Source organism: Temnothorax nylanderi, unplaced genomic scaffold, assembly GCF_030848795.1.
Source record: "Temnothorax nylanderi isolate EJ_2023f unplaced genomic scaffold, tnyl_v1.0 TNYL_tig0056_pilon, whole genome shotgun sequence".
Classification (NCBI taxonomy): domain Eukaryota; kingdom Metazoa; phylum Arthropoda; class Insecta; order Hymenoptera; family Formicidae; genus Temnothorax; species Temnothorax nylanderi.
Window position 1 is genome coordinate 41,581 of NW_027249118.1, and position 20,439 is coordinate 62,019.

At 35.7% G+C, this 20,439-nt stretch overlaps 1 protein-coding gene across 6 annotated transcripts in view; it reads left to right on the forward strand.

Annotated features, from left to right (window-relative positions):
• LOC139772978 (low-density lipoprotein receptor) overlaps window positions 1-20,439 on the forward strand; it is a 30,940-nt gene that overhangs the window by 6,250 nt on the left and 4,251 nt on the right. For 2 of the 6 annotated variants that reach the window (XM_071707098.1, XM_071707102.1), the window contains 10 exons: window positions 8,238-8,360; window positions 12,328-12,450; window positions 15,084-15,319; window positions 15,482-15,680; window positions 16,012-16,323; window positions 16,443-16,743; window positions 16,828-17,119; window positions 17,317-17,797; window positions 18,644-18,727; window positions 19,990-20,258. In XM_071707098.1, the coding sequence (XP_071563199.1) occupies window positions 8,238-8,360; window positions 12,328-12,450; window positions 15,084-15,319; window positions 15,482-15,680; window positions 16,012-16,323; window positions 16,443-16,743; window positions 16,828-17,119; window positions 17,317-17,797; window positions 18,644-18,727; window positions 19,990-20,258 (2,420 nt within the window). Of the gene's footprint in view, window positions 1-8,237; window positions 8,361-11,327; window positions 11,448-12,327; window positions 12,451-15,083; window positions 15,320-15,481; window positions 15,681-16,011; window positions 16,324-16,442; window positions 16,744-16,827; window positions 17,120-17,316; window positions 17,798-18,643; window positions 18,728-19,989; window positions 20,259-20,439 lie in introns of all 6 variants that reach the window. The other 4 variants (XM_071707099.1, XM_071707103.1, XM_071707101.1 and 1 more) reach the window with 3 other exon arrangements.

Below are 20,439 nucleotides of genomic sequence, written 5' to 3' on the forward strand. Positions count from 1 at the left end.
GTTTCTCCAATTAATTACGCGAGAATCGGACAAGACGCAGCCCCCTGTTAATCTTGCATCAGACAGAATGATCTAATATGCTCTCCCGTATTAAAGAATATAGCTACGACATGTACGTGTGTGCTAGTCTCATTTGTCCATTAAATCGTTGAGCGATTCGCTCGGAGCTTAGTCAGAAAAATCTTGAATGATGAACGAGAAATATCGAAAATATATCTGGCAATGTGTGAAAGAGATGACTTTTTTAAAAATATTATTATATATTATACATTATTTTTTTTACAAATAATTTCTATATATCTCAGTATCGGTATAAAAAAATTTTTTTTTACACTGATAAAGTATATCTGGTAATGCTCGCAAAGGACACGACGTTTTTTTTAAAAATAATTATATTGTTATATATTATATATTTTTCAAAAATGATTATTATATACCTCGATATAACAAAAAAAATACTTTTTTATATTGATATTGAAATACATAAATTCTTTTATTCGTTGTTTTCAAGAAATATGTTCAAGCAACCTGTATTTAACGCATAAATATTGCGTGTACATCATGTCGCGGCATTTTCTCTCCTTTGGTTACATTTCTCAAATTAGTTCCATTATATAGTTTTGCACTATGCTCTCCTTGTAACGTAACGTAATTGTACTTTTGTAGAGCATTTAATTTTCCGTGGAAGATTCCCTCGCATTCGTGTAAATTGGTTCCACAGGCTGCGGGAACGCAAATAAACAAGCGGCTAAATAAGTAACTAAATAGACAAACTGCGGCACGATAGCGCAGCGACGTGAAATAATAAGATAGAAAAGGCAAAGGAAAAGGAAGACCGCGAGGGAAAAAGAGTGCTATCTAACGAGCGAAAAGGGGCAATAAAAACGAACGAGACCTGCCAAACGAACCAAACCGACATTGGTCCTTTGTCGTTTCCCAGAACGTTTCGCAGGGCTTGCACTTTTGCACGCAGATTTCACCGCGTCGCGACTCCACAGTTTCTTCCATTTCTTTTCCTTTTTTTTTCCTTGGTTCCTCGGCTCCTCGCATGCCGACTGTCATTTCGACCTGGGATCTCGAATCCCATCAGTTTTCGTCGATTTTCTCTCGCCTGTCCGAACGTTTCAACCGTGCGGCCGATTTCAACAGCTGGTAATCAGCTTCGATCCTCGAGTGCTCCATTTCCTCGAACGATCAAATTTCATCTTCAATTAGGATCGCGAACGAGATTTTTGATTCGAGATTATGAATCTCGATTGCGAGAAACGTATAAGCTGTACTAATGGAGCTGTAGATTTTCATATGGTATATCAATGTCTTACAAACTGGTAGAAGGTTCAAATTGTTCGAGAAATGCTACTGTCACGTTTCTCATTCAAGGTTTTTCTAATTCTAGATCGACGAAGGATAATCCTGTAAATGTACAGATGCAGTTAAGCGCGAGATACTTAGATCGTCGATTCATCAATACCATCAATCAGTCTTGACCACAGTGACCTAAGGCACGGTGCAATGCCATCGCTTCGGCGCGGCCGCAAGGTTCAGGCAATGTTGCATCAGGCCCCGAGTCCATTCCTTTTTTCCTGTTTCGTCCTGTGGCTTCTTTTACATTGAACTCTTTCGCCGCCGCCGCCGGATACGCCGTCGTTCTTCCTCCATCAGCCGGCCTCCGTTCATTTAGGGTCGATGCATTTTATTGTAACGCAAGGTCCGCGCCAGTTGCATCAGTCGACGAGACGACGAGGAGAACCGATTCGGCTGGCGACTGCCAACGTACCATATAATTATGGTGAAAGCCAGTCGCGGCATGGTGTGTATAGGCTCGCATGATTTGCTCGAGCGTCGACTCGCGCATTGGCGGCCGCATCGATCGCTCCCTTGAGATTTTGCGACGTGAGGATTGGCGAAATTTCGTTTGAATAACGGATGAATTACTTGAGCTGGAATTTGTTCAACCCGCGAAACCGTTCTTTCATTGAGACATTCATAAAAACGTAACGCTGCGTTTATGTAAGTAACTTGAGAAGATCTGTAAAAATTATAAAAGAAAAATACGTTCGCGACTTGCAGGCTCCGCCGTGGGAGTCTCCGAACTTCGTGCTATGCTTTCGCATTTAGACATCAATTGGTGCTTAACGATTTCTAACTCAATTGAAATCAATCGGTTGGTCTGCGTCACTGAAGCAACGCCAACGAAATCTCGCGGACAATCATTGTGGTCATTGTTCAGTGTTATCCCAAGTGAATCCATTTTTATTGCGTTAACAAATACATTCTGCAAACTTGCAATTGCAAAATAAATCGAAATCGGAAGCTGCATTAACTGCTTAACCGCGATACATTTTTGCTCTTTCGAAATTACCAACAATCGAAATGTCAAAATGCAACGCTCAAATTAATTATTCCTGTACAAATTAACATAACATATAACCGATCGCGGAATTGTAATAAGAGAAGTTTTAGTTTTGAATTTCCAATTTGAACCGAACGTATACATTAAACGACTATGCGATATTCACAGTTATTTCACGAGAAATAAAACATGCCGTGCCATCAATTCCGGAACACAACGCATCTGATTGTCCTCTGTTTTCTGAATGGTATTTTTGTTGTCAATTTCGACACGCCAGAGATAACGTGCGCATAAATGTGTCGGATTGGTATTTTTAACGGATAATTTAAGATCAATTAATCTCAATTTAAATGGCCCGTGAGGGGGGGGGGGAGGCTAAGCGAAGAATAGATATATAAAATATGAACTCGAACGATGTAATCGTAATAACGTCCCGGGGTAGTAAATATTGATCGTGACGACGCGTGAAAAGCGATATTCATAAGAAGTATAGCGCACGCATTTCGTGGCGAATGCATAATGCACATAATCGTCGACACTGCCGAGCGTATTATTACCTGGTCTATTTCAGCCTTTCAAGTTGTTGAATGGCTGAACGTTAACGCACGCGTATTTTCTGTCACTCGCAAATCGGTACCGCGCGCAAAGTGACACTCGCGAGAGATATACTGCACGTAGCGCGTTTTAATAAAATTCAAATTTTTTCGATTCTCTTCGGGAAAGGGGATCTCGTATGAAAAAATTTTATTCCACGTTCTCGATTTACTTTTACACGCATAATAGAATCATCTTTTTGATTGTTTTATTAGCTAACATCGGTATATCCACATGCATTTTCTGCATCATGCTGATCCTGTTACAAGTCAATATCCACGAAAGACGTATCAATTCTGGAAGAAGATATTCTCAGCGAGAATCTCACGATTTTGAGGCAGACATTTAATTATCAATTGTAATGAAATTTTTAGAAATGTCGATTTCTCCTCTTTTTAAGTAAAGACCAATCCGTTCTTGTAATGGAATTTGTATCCGTGATGTCGGAGATATTGACTTGTGACAAGAGTTATATAAATCTTGTATAATCCATAACTGAGAGGAATTGAGAGGAATTTCGCTTTTGGATTTCAATATTTAAGCAATTTCGTCCTCGAAACCTCGAAAGTTAACGTTACATATGTATTTAAGATTACTTTGGAGCTTCGTAACTTCGCTCGAATCTATGCAAATCAATTCAAATCGTCTCCTTCATGAATCGGATATGTACGATAACGGCAAAACAGAAGTTTCTATCCCACACGACGAACAAACGGAATTATTTATTTAGAATTCTAAATAAAAGAGGAGAGCGGCAACTCGTGCGCGCGTGTGCGCACGTCGGAGAATTATAAATATCCTCGCATCTACCGTTAATATCTAATATTACCCATGCTCGGAAATTCATGGATTATTATGTGACAACAGCTCGCGGCATAATAACCATCGCGTAATTTGATACAATAATTACATGACGTTCATTAATTAATCATTTGCGCGTTTAACTCTTGTGAAGCCGTCCGCGAAATACTCCACGTTCTCGCCAGATATAATGCATTTCGGACGCAGCCAATAAAGCCTGTCACGAAAATGATATTGCCTTTATCAATCTTTTGCAATCGTGCAATTTTCAACTTTGTATCAAAGCCGATGTTATACATATATCTAGATTCGTTCGGTCTTGGACGAATTATACAGATGCTGCTCGATTTTTTTGATTTTTTTTTTACAAGAGGAGTATCGGATGGGACTTTTTCATCAGCGTAATCGATCGGAAAATACTGGCGCCAGACTTCTCTCCGCCGTTATATTAAATTTAAACGCCGTGCTGTGTGCGCAGCACGAAATCCAATAAATTAGTTCGCATGAATACATTGGGCAGTCTCGTGACACATAGTTTCAATTAATCCGCTCGTAGCTTCTTGCCACTGGAAAGTATATAGGGTATCCCTCCCTAACTGCTAATACAAACAGCAATGATTCTACTGTAAAAAAAAAAAATTGGAAATAAAAGATGGAATTTTTTTGCAATTTAAAATCAGTTTTAATAGTTTGCAAACTCAATATATTTTTTTTTCTGTTAAACTTTAATAAGAGTTAATTCAATTTTAAATGGCCCTTTATCGTGGTATCGAACTGCTCAAACTGCTTAGTAACTTCAGCAGCGTTTAAATATAAATAATGTCGTTATATTTATAAAGATATTTCAGTATCGCATCAGTGGTGTATTAAGAATAGGATTCTCGGAAACGGACCGATCGATTCGTGAAGGTAATCGTGAGCGCGCAATGACCGAGATATCGCTGATAGAGCGTGATCTAGTCGTGGGACGCGGAAAGTCAAGCGCGTGAAAAGGGAATGACGAGACGGCTGCTTTTAAACAAGAGTCGCAATACGGGACAGGATTCTTACGCGGCCAGAAAACTGGTCGCGATCCCGTCTCGCATATACGTCTTACCTTTTAACGGGCTATACACGACGTGCATATTTCGTACGCTTTATATTTTGTAGCATGTGCACGTGCACGTGCTACCAGTGAGTCGCAAAATTATCCGCATTTTCTCAATTGTTGGCTTCACACGATCGATATTTTGTTATATGTTGTTCGCGGAAAGTTGTGTAGCATCTATCGTCGATGAATTTTTAAATATGTAAACAAAGATAGGTGTGTGTATATATGAGTGTGTATATTGTAGAAAAACGACTAACGAACTCAGTCGAGACCTATGGCATGTATACATATATACATGTGTACATATACACCGATTGCATATTCTATAAATCTATATTGAATATTGCATTTGATTTTATCGTATATTGATTATTCCAGTGAACGACGACGATTCATCATTCATTCCGTACCGAAAACTCGAGATGCAAATATCTCAGAATATCATGTTTCTGCAAACGAAGTGCTGGTCAGCTCTTCGACAGTCTTTCGACAGTTGTTCGACAAAAACGATGTTATCATTCACTTATTAATCCACGCGAAGTACAATAACCGCATCAAATATTAATGAAAAATTTTTTGACAAATTTTTTTCTTTATTGGAAATACCAAGGTTATCATTATTTTTCAATTATTAATATTAATCCTATTCTGTTCGATTTTTTGTAACCATATATATTTTTTTAAATATGACAATTTTGTGATTATTATGAATAACATTTTCAAATCTCTTGACACACACCTACACATATTTTAAAATTCACGTTTTTTAAAATATTTTTTCTATAATATTAAATATATTTGTATAACATAAAAAATTTAAACACGTTTTAAAACCTATAAATATTGTATATTTTTAAAAAGGAATATTTAAATAAATTTGTATTTTTACAATCAAAAACGATAATTACAATCGAAATAACTCAAACTTGGACCAAATCTATTATATATTAAAATGAATGAAACAGTAAGATTAAGTGTATCTTTAATTAAAGCTTAAGTCAAAATTGTATTATAATAAAATTAATTTAAAATTGTAAAAGACAAGCTTATCTATGTTTCTTTGAAACTTGATTCATGAAAGCTTTATCGTCGTTAAGCTAATATCTTAAAAACTATTAATGTCTCCGTATTTTCGTTGAAAGTGCACCTATATTTTTATCTTTCAAGAACTTATTTAGTAAAAATTATTCAAGCAATCAATGATAAATTAATTTGTTTCTCTTAATGAGCACATATATTGCATGTGTAACATTCATAATGATATATTTAAAAACATAAAAGGGAAAGAATATTGATTTATTCGCGATCATTATAATGAAGTGCGAAATACCGACGCTTGTACATAGGATATCTTATCTAAAAAATTTGCCCAATCAATTACAAATTACATGCTTTGGTCTCGAATTATCGTCTCGATAGCTGTCTGAAGTCCGGCCGCCGGGCGGCGCTATCTTCCGTTGTGCTACTTTTCGTATTTTTTGTGCCAATATCTGACCGCATCGATGCTTCAGTTACTTTCGTGTTATCATTATGCCACGAATGATGCGTTCCAAGAACTTGATAAATGACGATAATGTCTATGTACCGCTTCTTTTGTACGTTTACGTACGGATTTATCTAATCCTTTGACAATACGTATTAACAGCAAGTAGCGAAAGAAGCGAGAGGAATTAAGTCGGGAATAACGTGCACGTTTCTACGTCGATAAACATAGCCGTATAAATTTGCGAGGAATACCTGAAAAATTATTTATTTGAAAAGATAGAAGATAGTTGTTCCCCGGCGATTTTTATATGCATAACTCTCTCGTAGTATGCGTACAATATTTCAAGTATTATACGGACAAGATAATAAACACACGTTACTTAACGCTTTATATTTAAAAAAGAATAATAGTTTCTACAAAATAATAAACGTAAAAAAATGTTACTCGACGAGGAAAAAGCCGCGGGCTAATGTAATACATATTTAATAGTTTTAAAAAGCATGTTAAAGCCTGTTAATGAATCGATGTAGTTTTTAAATCGTATTAAAGCAGACCTAGCGTACAACGGTAAACAAAAGGATATGCCGCGTGCGCAAATATTTTTCTCATCAATTTTGAGATGTAGAGAATCCATGAATTTTTATTCTGTCAATATCCAGGATTATCGTGTTACCCATTTATGTGTATTGAACCGATGACTTAAATGTCAGCGCTGCATATTTCATTTTTAACGTGTAATTTTATTTTTATTTCGTTGCAACAACTTCACGTGTCAACTCCGTACAAATTAGTCTACCGTTGAAATTATTGTGAATTTCACACATATAAAAACACTTTATTGCGTAAAAGGCGATGTTATAAAATGTTCAAATTTATAATCCGTGAAAAAGTAAAGTTTGTCTATACACACATACCCACGTGCATGCACACAATGCTTTTTAAAATAAAGTGTTTTTATATATACGGCAGAAAGTTTGTCAGAAATCTATTTTTAAATCGTATGATGAAAGTATCCAAATCGGTTACAGTATTTATAAATGAAAAGTATTACGTCTCTTTATATTTTGTATATTGATATGTAGAAACTATATATTTCTTCTTCGACACTAATCCTTGTGTATATCTAACGTGTTTAATCATGTGTGCGTGATTTAGAAAAACGTGAGAAACGCACTGGATTCGCAACGAGGATCAGCGGTAGGGCTTTGATTCGCTTCTCTCCTTCTGCCACCGCGGAACACTTGCGTGCGTGTATATGTGTGTGCCAAAGCCCATATATAGGTGCCCCTTTGGCGAGCTGCGGCCTTACAGAATCCGCGGCTACCACCGTGAGTGCATCGTTGCGCCAGGTGTGCGTCCCGGTGCTCGCATTTTACCGCTTTCGTCGTCGCGCGTGAAAGCTGGAACTGCGAAATCGCTCGACGTCCGAGAGAGTTCCTCCTCTCTGCTCCGATGATCCAGAAGTATCGGGAACGGGATTAAGAAAAAAAAAAGAAAAGAAATTTACACAACAGTGTTGCGTACTTGTCGGATGACATACGTCAGTGAGATTTCATCAGCAAACGGCGGTGATAGGCTCGGGCCGGACGTCGCGTCGTGCGGGAGCCTCGTTCGAAGATCGTTCGGCGCGCTATAATGATCGCGCGCGTAAAAATTAATTGATCTTTGATTGAAACGCCGAGAGAGGTTTCCTCGTAACGCGTAGTGCGTCTCGGGCGGTCTCGCGCGCACATTTGGTTCGGACGACAGACCCAGGAGGGTTTGCTCCTCTCTCGCGATCATGCAGCTCGGCGGCAGGAGCCGGACGCGGCCCTCGGACCGCGTTTCCCGGTGCACGTGCATCCTGTTGCTGCTCGCGTGCACGACTGTCCCTTCGGCCGGTGCCGTCGCTCATTCCCATACGAACATTTCAGACACCCAGGAATGCAAGGACACGGAGTTCAAGTGCAGTAACGGCAGATGCATACCCAATATATGGCATTGCGACGGCGACCGAGATTGCCCGGACGGCACTGACGAGGACCCCGCTGTCTGCAGTAAGTTACAATTTCTTATAATGCATGCAACGCGCGTATAAATATTGCGACGTTGGATCGCCAATTTCTGTCGAGAGAGATACGGACCCGGGGGAAAAATGCTGATTTGCTTCCTAAAGATCTAAAACGAGGCGAGAGAAAGATTGAGGATAACCCCGGTTTAGTTTTGCCTGCTTAATTTTTTTCAAAACTATTCACCATTTCTGTAAATGCAGATTAACTTTAACCTCAGTTTAACTTGCTTCTTATCTTTTCCTAGTTTAATCTTTTCCAAGAATTAGAAAAAGATTAAAAGCAAGTTAAATCGAGATTAAAGTTAATCTACATTGGTAGAAATGGATATTAATCACATTTGGTTGAAAAATATTAACAAGATATCAAGATATCACAAGATATAATACTAGCATGTGTACACAAGCTACGCATAAAATTTGATTCATGCACGAACGGAAGTTTTGACATCCAATATTAATTTCTTATTTATTCAAAGGATTAATATATAAGGAAAATTAAATAGAGAATTTTTGAGAGTTTATGGAAGTAATACAATTATATGAAAGCTCGAGGTTCTATATACATATTTGTTTTATTATTTTGAGAAATATTAAAATCTGTCCAAATATTAAAATGTTAAAACGACTCGCTTTTGTGATTGCACAGTAGCGATTGTTCCGAATGCGGAAAGTTTTATAAAAATTAAATTAAATTAAATGAAAGCTAATTACCGGCATATTTAACGGCCAATTCAATCGCAGATTAAATATTTGCCGAGGTAAGGTAAACGCGAAATTAATATCCCTCCGCTACTGCCAATAAAATATATCTATTAGCATTTACCGCTTTGAGAGAGACGCCTTGTATACTTACATATATATGCGGAATGCGAAATTTGTAATTTATGCGTCTCTATGTAGTGTAATCTATTAATTACCTCTTGTAAAACGCTTTATGAATTTCACTTTATAAAAGCAGGGCGCACTTCGTAAAAGCAGAGACGTTTAAGAGATCTTTGCATATTTTATAATAGAAAAATTATATACGCGCTATTCAATCGCATTTTTTTTTTCTTTCATTAAGATATAACTTTTTGAATACTGGCAGAGCCTAGAAGTCGGCTAACTTTCTTGCGAACAAAGTTTATTGCATTGCCATGTCAAATAATTGAATGAATATTTAACCGAATATATAGTGCATCCCGGCTGTAAAAGGTCCCGGTATGTGAAAGTGCAACTTTGGAGACCGGTTTTTCATGCAGGTGAAGCGTACTGACATACAGGGTGTCCCTCGCTAACGAGGTTATTTCCTATTTTGAGGGTACTCGATTCGAGTATTCTAGATTCCAGTATTATCGTACGATTGCTGTCTGATGAAATCCCGCGTGGATGTTAAGACGCATATTAATTTTTTTTTTTATTAGAATTGTAAATCGCCTGATATACTACAATTGGCCGTCATATTTGCATATCTCCACCCTCGGTGTTATTATAACGTATACCGCGAGGCGGAAGGGCGTATTGATGTTAATCGATTAGTTTAATCGTATCCCATCGATCCTTGAAGGTCGCAACGGCGATCATAATTACATAGTGGAATGCACGTTTAATATTAATTAGTGCATACTGACGCAAAGCCCTTTTGACCGATATAATTACGTGTGCATTTAATCATTTCAATTATGATGTAAATTGCGCTGCAGATCATTAAAAATTCTTAAATTATAAAGTATATAGGGAAACGCGATCGAGCTTTATCGTCGATGCACATTGCAATTTTAGTTTAAAAAAAACGAAGGAGCTCTATAATCCTTCTGAGAAACTAACAATTATCGTTCCGTCGTTCTCTCGGAACCGTATATGCGTCGAGCGATTTGCATTATTATTTTCTACTATTTTACAAACGGACTACGTAATGAACTATTTTATCTCGCGTAAATTTCATGCTTTACGTTAATTAACGGGCATTCCAAGTGAATAGCATAACTGCATTCTTTGGATAATATAATTTTAAATGGAATTTATTCTTTGACAGAATTTTTATCTAAAGTTACAAAAATATATAACGTCGAGAATTGGAAGGATGCGATTAATGATGGATCTCTTTATTATTTTTTATTTAAAAATTGGCCAAAGAATCTAGGAGGTGTCTTCAATAAGGAGAGCATCCTGTATATTATTACGTTCCATGATGTTCGCGCAGCATTATGTCATAAAATGAGAAATTACTTGAATGCTAGCACGTTCAGTTACATGCGAAACGTGATCGCAGGCGTATAGCTCTTTTATTCGAACTTGAAACTGAAAACAATGGCACGCTAAGATATCGAATGTCAAAGGTTAACGATTGTTTCGTTTGTCTGCATAATCGGGCATTATACATGATAGTATCGAAACATCTATACTTTGCTTTTGACGTTCCATACTTTTAGCGCCGACATTTCGTCTCTCACACGAAAGAAGTATTGATTTATTGATGTATTGATTTATAGACAAACTAAAGGTTGCTTTGGACACTTCTGTGTCTAAAGCATTAATTCTGTAAATCGCATTAAATTTCTGAATAGAATTACATTTAGAAGTCCGTTTATATTTTTAAATATGTGCATATTTTGTATTTTAATATTATATTTTATATACGCGTGTATTATGATTTCCATCCATTAAATGTTTCTTTTTTTTATTATATAACACATAACATTATAATTATGGAATTCTATTAAAATATGAATTAAATAAAAAACAAACATATTCATATTCTTCATGAAATTTAGCAGTATTAAGACGCAAAACTTAAGTCTTCTAAGTTGCACAAGATCAGATGTATTTTTTAGACGACTTTTAGGTGTCCGTCAAAAATTTTTATTCGAGAAATTATTGCCGATGTCGGCAGCATCAAGTAAAAGTATATGATCTCGCTGCAAGATTATGTCCTAAAGAGATGGTTAATCGAAAATATTGAACTGAAAAAAAGGATCGACACCGTGCAGCGAAAGAGAGTTTGAATGCAGTCCGGGCGAGTGCATTCCAAAGACGTGGCTGTGCGATCATCAGACAGATTGCTCCAACGATCTGGACGAGAAGAACTGTCACAGTAAGTCGCGCGGATAAGCGTTTTAACGTAGGTGTTACCGGAAAGCAGCCAAGGAGGGACGAGATCAGCCGGAAAGCTACGGAACAAATGGCAAAGCGCAAATTGCAGAATCTCAGATTGCATCCTCTCGTGCTTTCGATATATCGTGCTATCGCTTGACATGAGAAAGTTGGGTTCTCGGTCCATTAATTGCATGTATCGAAACGGGAAATAATAAATAACTTGTTAATATAGAATAATTTTGGGAAATTGGTGAAGTGATAACAAGCATAATAATAATTCATCGGTGAAATCAATGACAAAGTCAATCAATGCAATTTTTATGACGCGTAATAGTTACATCTTTTTTACATTTATCTGAATAACTAATTAATTAAAATTTTCAGTATTTTCATAGGACGTTGTTTTTATGCATGCCATTTAATTATCTAAAACTTTAAATGATAATTTTTAATGATCTAATCTAATGATAATAGAGAATGTAAACTTTCAAGAAATAAAATAATAAATTAACAATGTGGAATAACAGCTGTGAAATAATAAAGCAGATCGGCTTTAAATCGGTAGAGCACTTTCTTACATTGATTTTTTTAGATCGAGGAAGTATCTAAACTTTCTAAACGAACCCTAATTTTCTCGGGGTTAGCCAGGAGTCGGGAGTTTAGGCCTTTAATTTTTGTGACAGATGGAATTTCATTGTTTCAAGCTTTTACACACACTTTAGAATTTATCTGTGCATTCGATACAAGGATGCAATCTATCTTTCGAAGCCTATCGCGACCGAACGTCGTTCGCCGTTGTCCATTTTGTCGGGACTCGCGCCCCGCGTCGTATATATTCACGTGCGAATCCGGTACAATGCAATTGTCATGTCTTGTAGGGACCAAGACCTGTACGCCGGAACAATTCACATGCCATTCGGGAAATGGCGAGTGCGTGGCATTAACATGGATGTGCGACGACAACAAAGACTGTTCGGACGGTTCAGACGAGGCTGAGTGCAGTAAGCTTCTGCACGTGGGCTACTTTATCCATACGCTTGCACATTTTGTCCTTTCTATTATTTTTCTATCTGTATTTTCTATCTTATCGTGTATTGCACGTTACGTCTCGAGGGTGAACAGCCGAGATTACATATATTATCTTTATCTATTAGTTTTCGCACCCACGCATGCAACTCTTTAAAATACATTGTGTATATTTGTGACGTTGAACAGTCTAGTTCGTGACTTTTTTTTAGAAAAGATATTTTAATCGTCCAAGATATTTTTGTAAAGAGCTTTAATTGTGCACATCTATCTACCCTTCAAGATGCAAGCATATGTTATATGTTATATGTTTGAGACACTGTGGATAGTTACAATTATATATATTAAATATAACTACCTATAATATTATCGACGAAAGACAGACGTAGACTAACATATATGTATATCCTATCCGAAGTAAATTGTTTTTGATCGAAAACAATTATAATATTTTTAGTTTGGTGACTGAGTATTTCCTTGGGACAAGCTAAAATGGATTTTGATTGGTGAAGGTTGCTCGTGTAAGGGTGCTTGTAATGATTCTATGACATGACTCTGTAAAGAAAAAAATGTAAATATAATAGTAAAATGTAGTCGCTTTAAGGTGCGCTTTAAATACACACATTTTACAAACCATTTGCACATCTTACGTCGCATCTTTATGTTTTACAAACGGGTTTTGCACGAATTACGAGTTATTTATACTTTTATTAGCCGCGATTATTATTGCGTTTATTCGATGCGGTGTTCCTGAAATGCGCTGATTTTCGTCAACTTTTCTTTCCTTGCTACTTTGCCGGCCGATAGCGTTAAGATCCACAAGAATTGATGGTGGGTAGAAAGTCGCGCGAAAAATTCATTAGACATTTCATATCGAGGAATCTCTTTTAATGCATTCTTAACGAACTCACGCACGATAACCTCGTATCATTTTTCCTTTTATCTATAGTTATTATATAAATCGGCATAAAAGTGACTTTATCCAAATGAAAAAAGATCGAGTCGGAAATGGATTACCCACGATCCAATTGCTGTGCTACTATAATTAATTTTATCTTTTATTTTCTTCGTGTATCTTTGGCGTCACCTGTAAGTATTTTATTACACTTATTATCTCTTGTTTCTCTCAGTCGGAGAATTTCCGATCGTAATACTTGAGAGTGCAACTTAATACATATAGCTTTTTTTCGTTAGGTGTTAGATAATGTTGTGTCGCAGATACCGCTTGCTGGAGGAAGAGATAATTATATTCCCGCTTGAAAAGTTACGAGTGACTACCGGGAATTTCAAATTTTTCCGGAACTTGTCTCTTCGAAAGCGCAAGCAGTCACGATTACGGAATACATAACAGTGTAATAAAAGAAAACGGTTTTTTTTACATAAAAATATTTAATTAACATGTTTCTTCCTAGAGCGGTATTTGCGCACGAGTCGTTACGTTAAAGCCGCACGTTTTTGTTGGTCTTATCGTGACGTCTTATCATGAAGTCTTCGTGCTCTTGTCTAAATTGTGTAACATGTCGATATGTGAAAGCCGTGACATTTATCTGTCAGTCAGTATTCTATTTTTCTACATTACAGATTGTGACTTATAACGTGTAACTGTTCCCAATATGTCTACATAATATATTCAGGAGTTTTTATATATTTCTAAAAAATAATACTATTTAGATTTTACCATAAGTGAAACATAATTTACGTTTTATCATAAATGCATATAAATATTATTATACAATATTTATTATAAAATACCATTACACATAGCATTATATATTAGAAGATAAATGAAATGTAGTTTCTTTCCTTTGTGAGACAAAGCTTTTTTTTAGGCACAAAGATTATTGCAGTGGAGTAAGGTACATTTACACAGAATAGATTTTTTGAGAATAGATTAAATGTAATGCTTACATTAATAAGCATTGTCAAATTTAAAAAATTATTGATTATATAACTATTAATTATATATACTTATTAATTATATATCATAAAATGAAATAAGAAGAAATCAATAAAGAATAATAACGCGCAAATAAAAACATCCTGAATGTATAATCTTCTCTTATAAAAAAAATGCATAGCTGCTGCGAAATTAGACGTACGTTATCGTGAAAGGTTATCGGATCAGCTGATATTACTATGCTTTGAGTTTAGTTTGCAGCGTAATACAGTTTATCGAGAAATAGAGAGAGAATCATGAAGCCATATCGGAGTTCTAGGGCTCATATTGGGAGCAGTTATAATACAAGATCGCATCGCTTAACAATTATTGTCATAATTTTTGTTTTCTAATTGCTATAGACATAGCATCTGCTGTTTTTTTTGCTAAAAATTTTGGCTTTTTTTAATTACTTATTGCAATATTTTTTTCACGGATTATACGTGATAGCATAATTATATATATGACTTAGAAAAAAGTTCTGCTATTTTAAATATTTGCATTAATAGATTAATAATCTTAGTCGGGAATTATTTTAAAAAGCTTTACATCCCCGTACTGATCAGATGTCAACCCCTGTTGAAATGTCAAAGTTGCAACGCGAGAATTTCTATTGCAAGTAAATAAAACTTTCCACTTCTCTCCTCTCACATGAGAAATCTTTTGCCTCAGACGACACTTGCCGGTCGGACGAGTTTACCTGCGCGAACAAGCACTGTATCCAGCAGCTGTGGGTCTGCGACAACGACAACGATTGCGGGGACAACAGCGATGAGAAAGGTTGCGGGTCGATAACGTGTCATCCTGGCACTGATTTTGCGTGTGCCGAGAATTATTGCATAACGTCGCGATGGAGATGCGACGGCGACTACGATTGTCCCGATCGATCCGACGAAATAGGATGCAAGGTACCTCGTCTTCGTACTGATCCCGTCAGAGTATCGGATGGTTGAAGAGATTTGCGAGATTGTTAAGAGTAAAGAAAAACTCGAGAGAAAAAAATGCAATACAATTTATGTAATATCGTATTGCACGTAAATCTGATGTTTCTTTGGAATTCACTCTTTTAGGATATCCACGGGAAGAAGACGAGCCACTGTGACAAAGAGTTCGATTGCGATGATGGTGTTACTTGCATCCATCAGACTTGGGTATGCGACGGCGAAAAGGACTGTCCTAATGGTGCGGACGAATCCCCACAGAGATGCCACAATGTGACTTGCAGACCCGATCAATTTCAATGCGAAGATCGACGTTCTTGCATCTCGGGTATGCAATATTTAAAGATATAACATTTCTATAGTAAACTGCTTGTAATTATTATTACGTTAAACATAAAATTACAATAAAATGCGACAAATTGGTGAAACATGTTTTTGTTTCATGGAATAATGGCATAATTTAAGTGTGAACAGTAGATGACTGCAAAATTATATTCAGCCTTGATATTACCAAGATATTGAATTCCAAAAATTAATAAGTTAATACAAGATGTATATGATTTTTTACATCATTATTTATACATAAAGAATCTGTCATTTTACATAGTCGCGCGAATCGCCCTATAATGCTTCGGATTTTCAACGATTCGTATGTTTAGGTCATCTATATTGCAACGGTAAAGCCGAATGTGCCGACGGAAGCGACGAGAAGAATTGCACGAGCAAAATCATAAGCTGCGATCCGCGAATTCAGTTCGAGTGCAGCGAGGGCTCGTGCATTCCTTTGGAAAACGTTTGCAACAAAAATCCAGATTGCATCGGGTGGGAGGATGAGAGCGCCGAGCTCTGCGGCGTGAACGAGTGTGCAAAAAACAACGGTGGATGCTCGCAGATTTGCGTCGATTTGCCTATTGGTTATCGATGCGATTGCCGTGCAGGCTATAGGCTCATCGACAACCGCACATGCGATGGTATGACCAGAGTTCTTGTATTGCCAAATGTTAACATATTATTTTTTTAAGTTTCTGGTCTCTCACCGCAACCATACATTAGATTAGTTCCGCATTGGAGAGATTATTTTATCTTTCAGATATTGATGAATGCTTGGAACCGGGCAGCTGTTCTCAGTTTTGCCAGAATGAAAAGGGCAGCTTCAAATGCAGCTGCGCCACCGGTTATCTTAGAGATCCGCGGAATTCAACACGCTGTAAAGCCGCGGAGGGTCACGCAAGTCTGTTATTTGCCCGTCGACATGATATCCGAAAAGTAGCTTTAGACCGTCAAGAGATGACCGCCATCGTTAATAATACTAAAATGGCAACGGCTTTGGACTTTGTTTTTCGCACTGGAATGATTTTCTGGAGCGACATTAGTGAAAAGAAAATTTACAAGTATGTCATAATTTTCTTATAGCTAGAAAGTCTCTATTATTAAGTTTCATATTGAGAGATATATTGACCGAATGATATGTTCAGAGCTCCAATAGATGAAGGAAATGAGCGCACAGTCGTTATCGAAAACGATTTCACCACATCAGATGGATTGGCAGTTGATTGGATTTACAGTCATATTTATTGGACAGACTCTGGGAAAGATACCATCGAATTGGCCAATTTCGAAGGAAATATGAGGAAGACTTTGATACGAGATCGCATTCAGGAACCTAGAGCAATAGCACTGAATCCATTGGAGGGTTGGATGTTTTGGACAGACTGGAGCGACGAGGCTCGTATTGAACGAGCCGGCATGGACGGCACTCATCGATCGGTAGGAAACGGAAATTATAATGTTAATTAAAAAGTAGTATTAATATTATCGAAGAATATGTTACTTGAACATCACAAAACTTAAGGTGTCTCTAGAAATCAGTTTAAAAGGAACAATTATGTATGAGTCATTAATAAAACATATTAAATGTGTTTTTCAAGCAATTTGCCTTGATTTCTAACAAGAGTCTATTACAGGTGATTGTCGGTAATGATGTCAAGTGGCCTAATGGCTTAACTTTAGACTTGATTGGCAAGAGAGTATATTGGGTAGACGCAAAACTAAACATCATAGGTTCCTGTAATTACGACGGTACTGGCAGACGAACGGTTTTGTACTCTCCCGATAGCCTTAGGCATCCCTTCAGTATAACGACTTTTGAGGATTACGTGTACTGGACCGATTGGGATAAGGAAACGATCTTTAAAGCTAACAAATTCACCGGCAAGGAAGTAGAACCCGTAACGTCGATCAGAACGCTCCAGCATCCGATGGTAGTCCATGTATATCATCCTTACAGACAGCCTGATGGAATGAATCAATGTCAGGCTGTCAATGGACATTGCAGCCATCTGTGTTTGCCCGCGCCTAAAATCAACTCTAGATCACCACTATTGTCGTGCGCCTGTCCTGACGGCTTACGGTTATTACCCGATGGATTGATGTGCGTGGAAAATGGTGAGTCAGTCATGGGGAAAGATATCGTGATTGATGAATGACCTTCCAGCACTGAGCTACTGTGCTATTTTCAACTGCTTCGTCATAGTAGCCCTTTGTCGTAGTAACCGATTTATGAGAAATAAACATGCCAATTATTTTATAACTCTTTTCTATAATTCTGTAATCGTATTTTTAGCATAACGTAGTGTTTTCAAATTATATTAAAAGTAATTTCTTAATTATTGGTAATAGACGTCATACATTACGAATTACAAAATATTTCTCTAAATGAATAAATTAGTTAATTAATAGGCAGTCACGGAAAGTTATTCGTCAATTTATTATAAATATGTTATAGATCTGCAGTATAGTACATTATGAGAATGAAATCTAAATTCCAGATAGTATTGCATGTCGTTGGTGCATTCTAATTTATTAATGCTTATTATGCAAGAAAGATGTTCAAAATGTCATTTTTTTGTTTAAATTTCTACAAATCTTTTGTAGTCGGCTAGTTAGTTATTACGCTTGTATGCAGATGTGCGCATATAATTATTAACATCGATATCTCATAAACAGTTGTTGCACAATAACAAATCATCTGTGGCATGATCATTCTTATATAAATTCATAAATAAAACAGTATGATGAAAACGTGCAAGTGTTTGGATACGAAAAAATTATTACAAACAAAGCGTATATTTTTAGTGATCATAAAGGAAAGTTGATCATTTAGGACTTTAATAAAAAATTTTATAAAATTTTTTTATTAATGTCCTACAGTTGCTTGAAGACATTATGAGGTCATTATTTACATTGTTTCATTTATTTGCATTCGTGTTGCATGTATTTGGGATATTCCAGTTACTACGACCATAGCACCGTCCACGCAAGCACCCATGATGCCGTTCCAGAGGCTCAAGCCTCTGAATGTTACAACAACTGCCAGTAAGTTTGGTTGGATGATATTTTTTCAATACACACGGATCTTTCTGGGATATATTAAGCGTTTATCTAATTATATTATCACACATAATTAATTAATCATTTAAACATCTATTAATTCAGGGTGATTTATTCTTGGGATACATTTTATATTGGGCTTCATAAAAACCACTAATTAAACTACTAATTATTAAAAAATATATTGATAACTCTATTATTTAAGAGTGAAATATTGAATGCTAAATTAAAAACATTTTTTTTCCTTTTTAAGAAAATGGAAAGTAAAAATTTTGTTATATTAAGTTGTATACGTTAAATCTATATCAAAATTCTTTATTTAGTATGTAGTATGTAGTATCTGATACAAGATATTTCAGATATATGTATATATATATATAGATGCTCTATCTCTATATATGTATATTAAATCAATTTGTGACTAATTTAAAGTCAATTTTTCCTTAACAAATACATCAGAAAATTGATTTGCAAATTAAACAATTTTTCGGTAACTAAATTTTATTCTCTCTTTATTTAATTTAAATAAATCCCTTTCTAAAAAAGGCGTATTAACTAAATGTCGAACGTATCGAAGTCGTATCAAAATGTTGAAGCCTTTTTTCCATGGTGCTGATTGGCTTAATAAATTTGTTATTTGAGTTACAAATATATGTAGAATTGTAAAAAAAATAGAAAATTTAATTTTTTTAAATTTTTTCTCTACGTTTTTATTAAAGAAAAATTGACTTTATGTTTATCAGAAGATCCATGAATAACAAGTTATTTGCTAAATCTAAGAATCTAACAATCTATATATTGAATTAATATTTATTGTTATTTGTTAACAAATTTGATTGATTAAAACTAATTATTTAATTATTTATTTAAAAGATACTCTTTATACTATTTATTTTGTAATCTTTTATGATATAAAATTGTAGATATAATTAGATATATTAAGTGTTACTTTGCATTATACGAATGTGCCCTGTGCATGCATTTTTTTTTCTTAAAAATGTGCAATTTACTTGATAGTACAGTTAGTGTTTTCTAGATTTAGATTTTTAGTCTGTTCTTATAATTATAACCATTGTATATATGACTACAGAAATGAATCTATTAAGTTTTTACTAATTATTTGTATTAATTCTGCTATAGTAATGAATGTGCTGGAATGAGAAAAGATTTTTGGGATCTCTTTACATCAAACATCAACCATACTAATTTATGTTTTGGAATTTTAATATAAAATATGATATTTCTAGATCCACTATCCTCAGCAGATGCAGATGGAAAGAGAAATTTAGCAACTGAATCAACAGATCCTGGTTTAGTCGCCGGCATCGTAATAGGCGTAGTGACCTTAGGACTGTTATTACTCGCACTGGTGGCAGTACTATGCTACAGGCATTATCTTCATCGTAATGTTACTAGCATGAACTTCGATAATCCCGTCTACAGAAAGACTACAGAAGATCAATTTAGTCTTGAGAAAAATAGATTCCCGCTTCCTGCAGCTACAGTTGGAGAGGAGGTAAAAATAATCATCAACTATAATTATTTTAAATTAATTTTTGCTTAAAAGATTTTAACAGGTAATTTTTATGGATTATGGGAAAAATCATAAATATTTTATGATTTTTCCCATAATCCGTAAAATGACGGATAAAATAAAATTTCAGAATATTTTTTTATGTGAAAAGTTTTACTATATA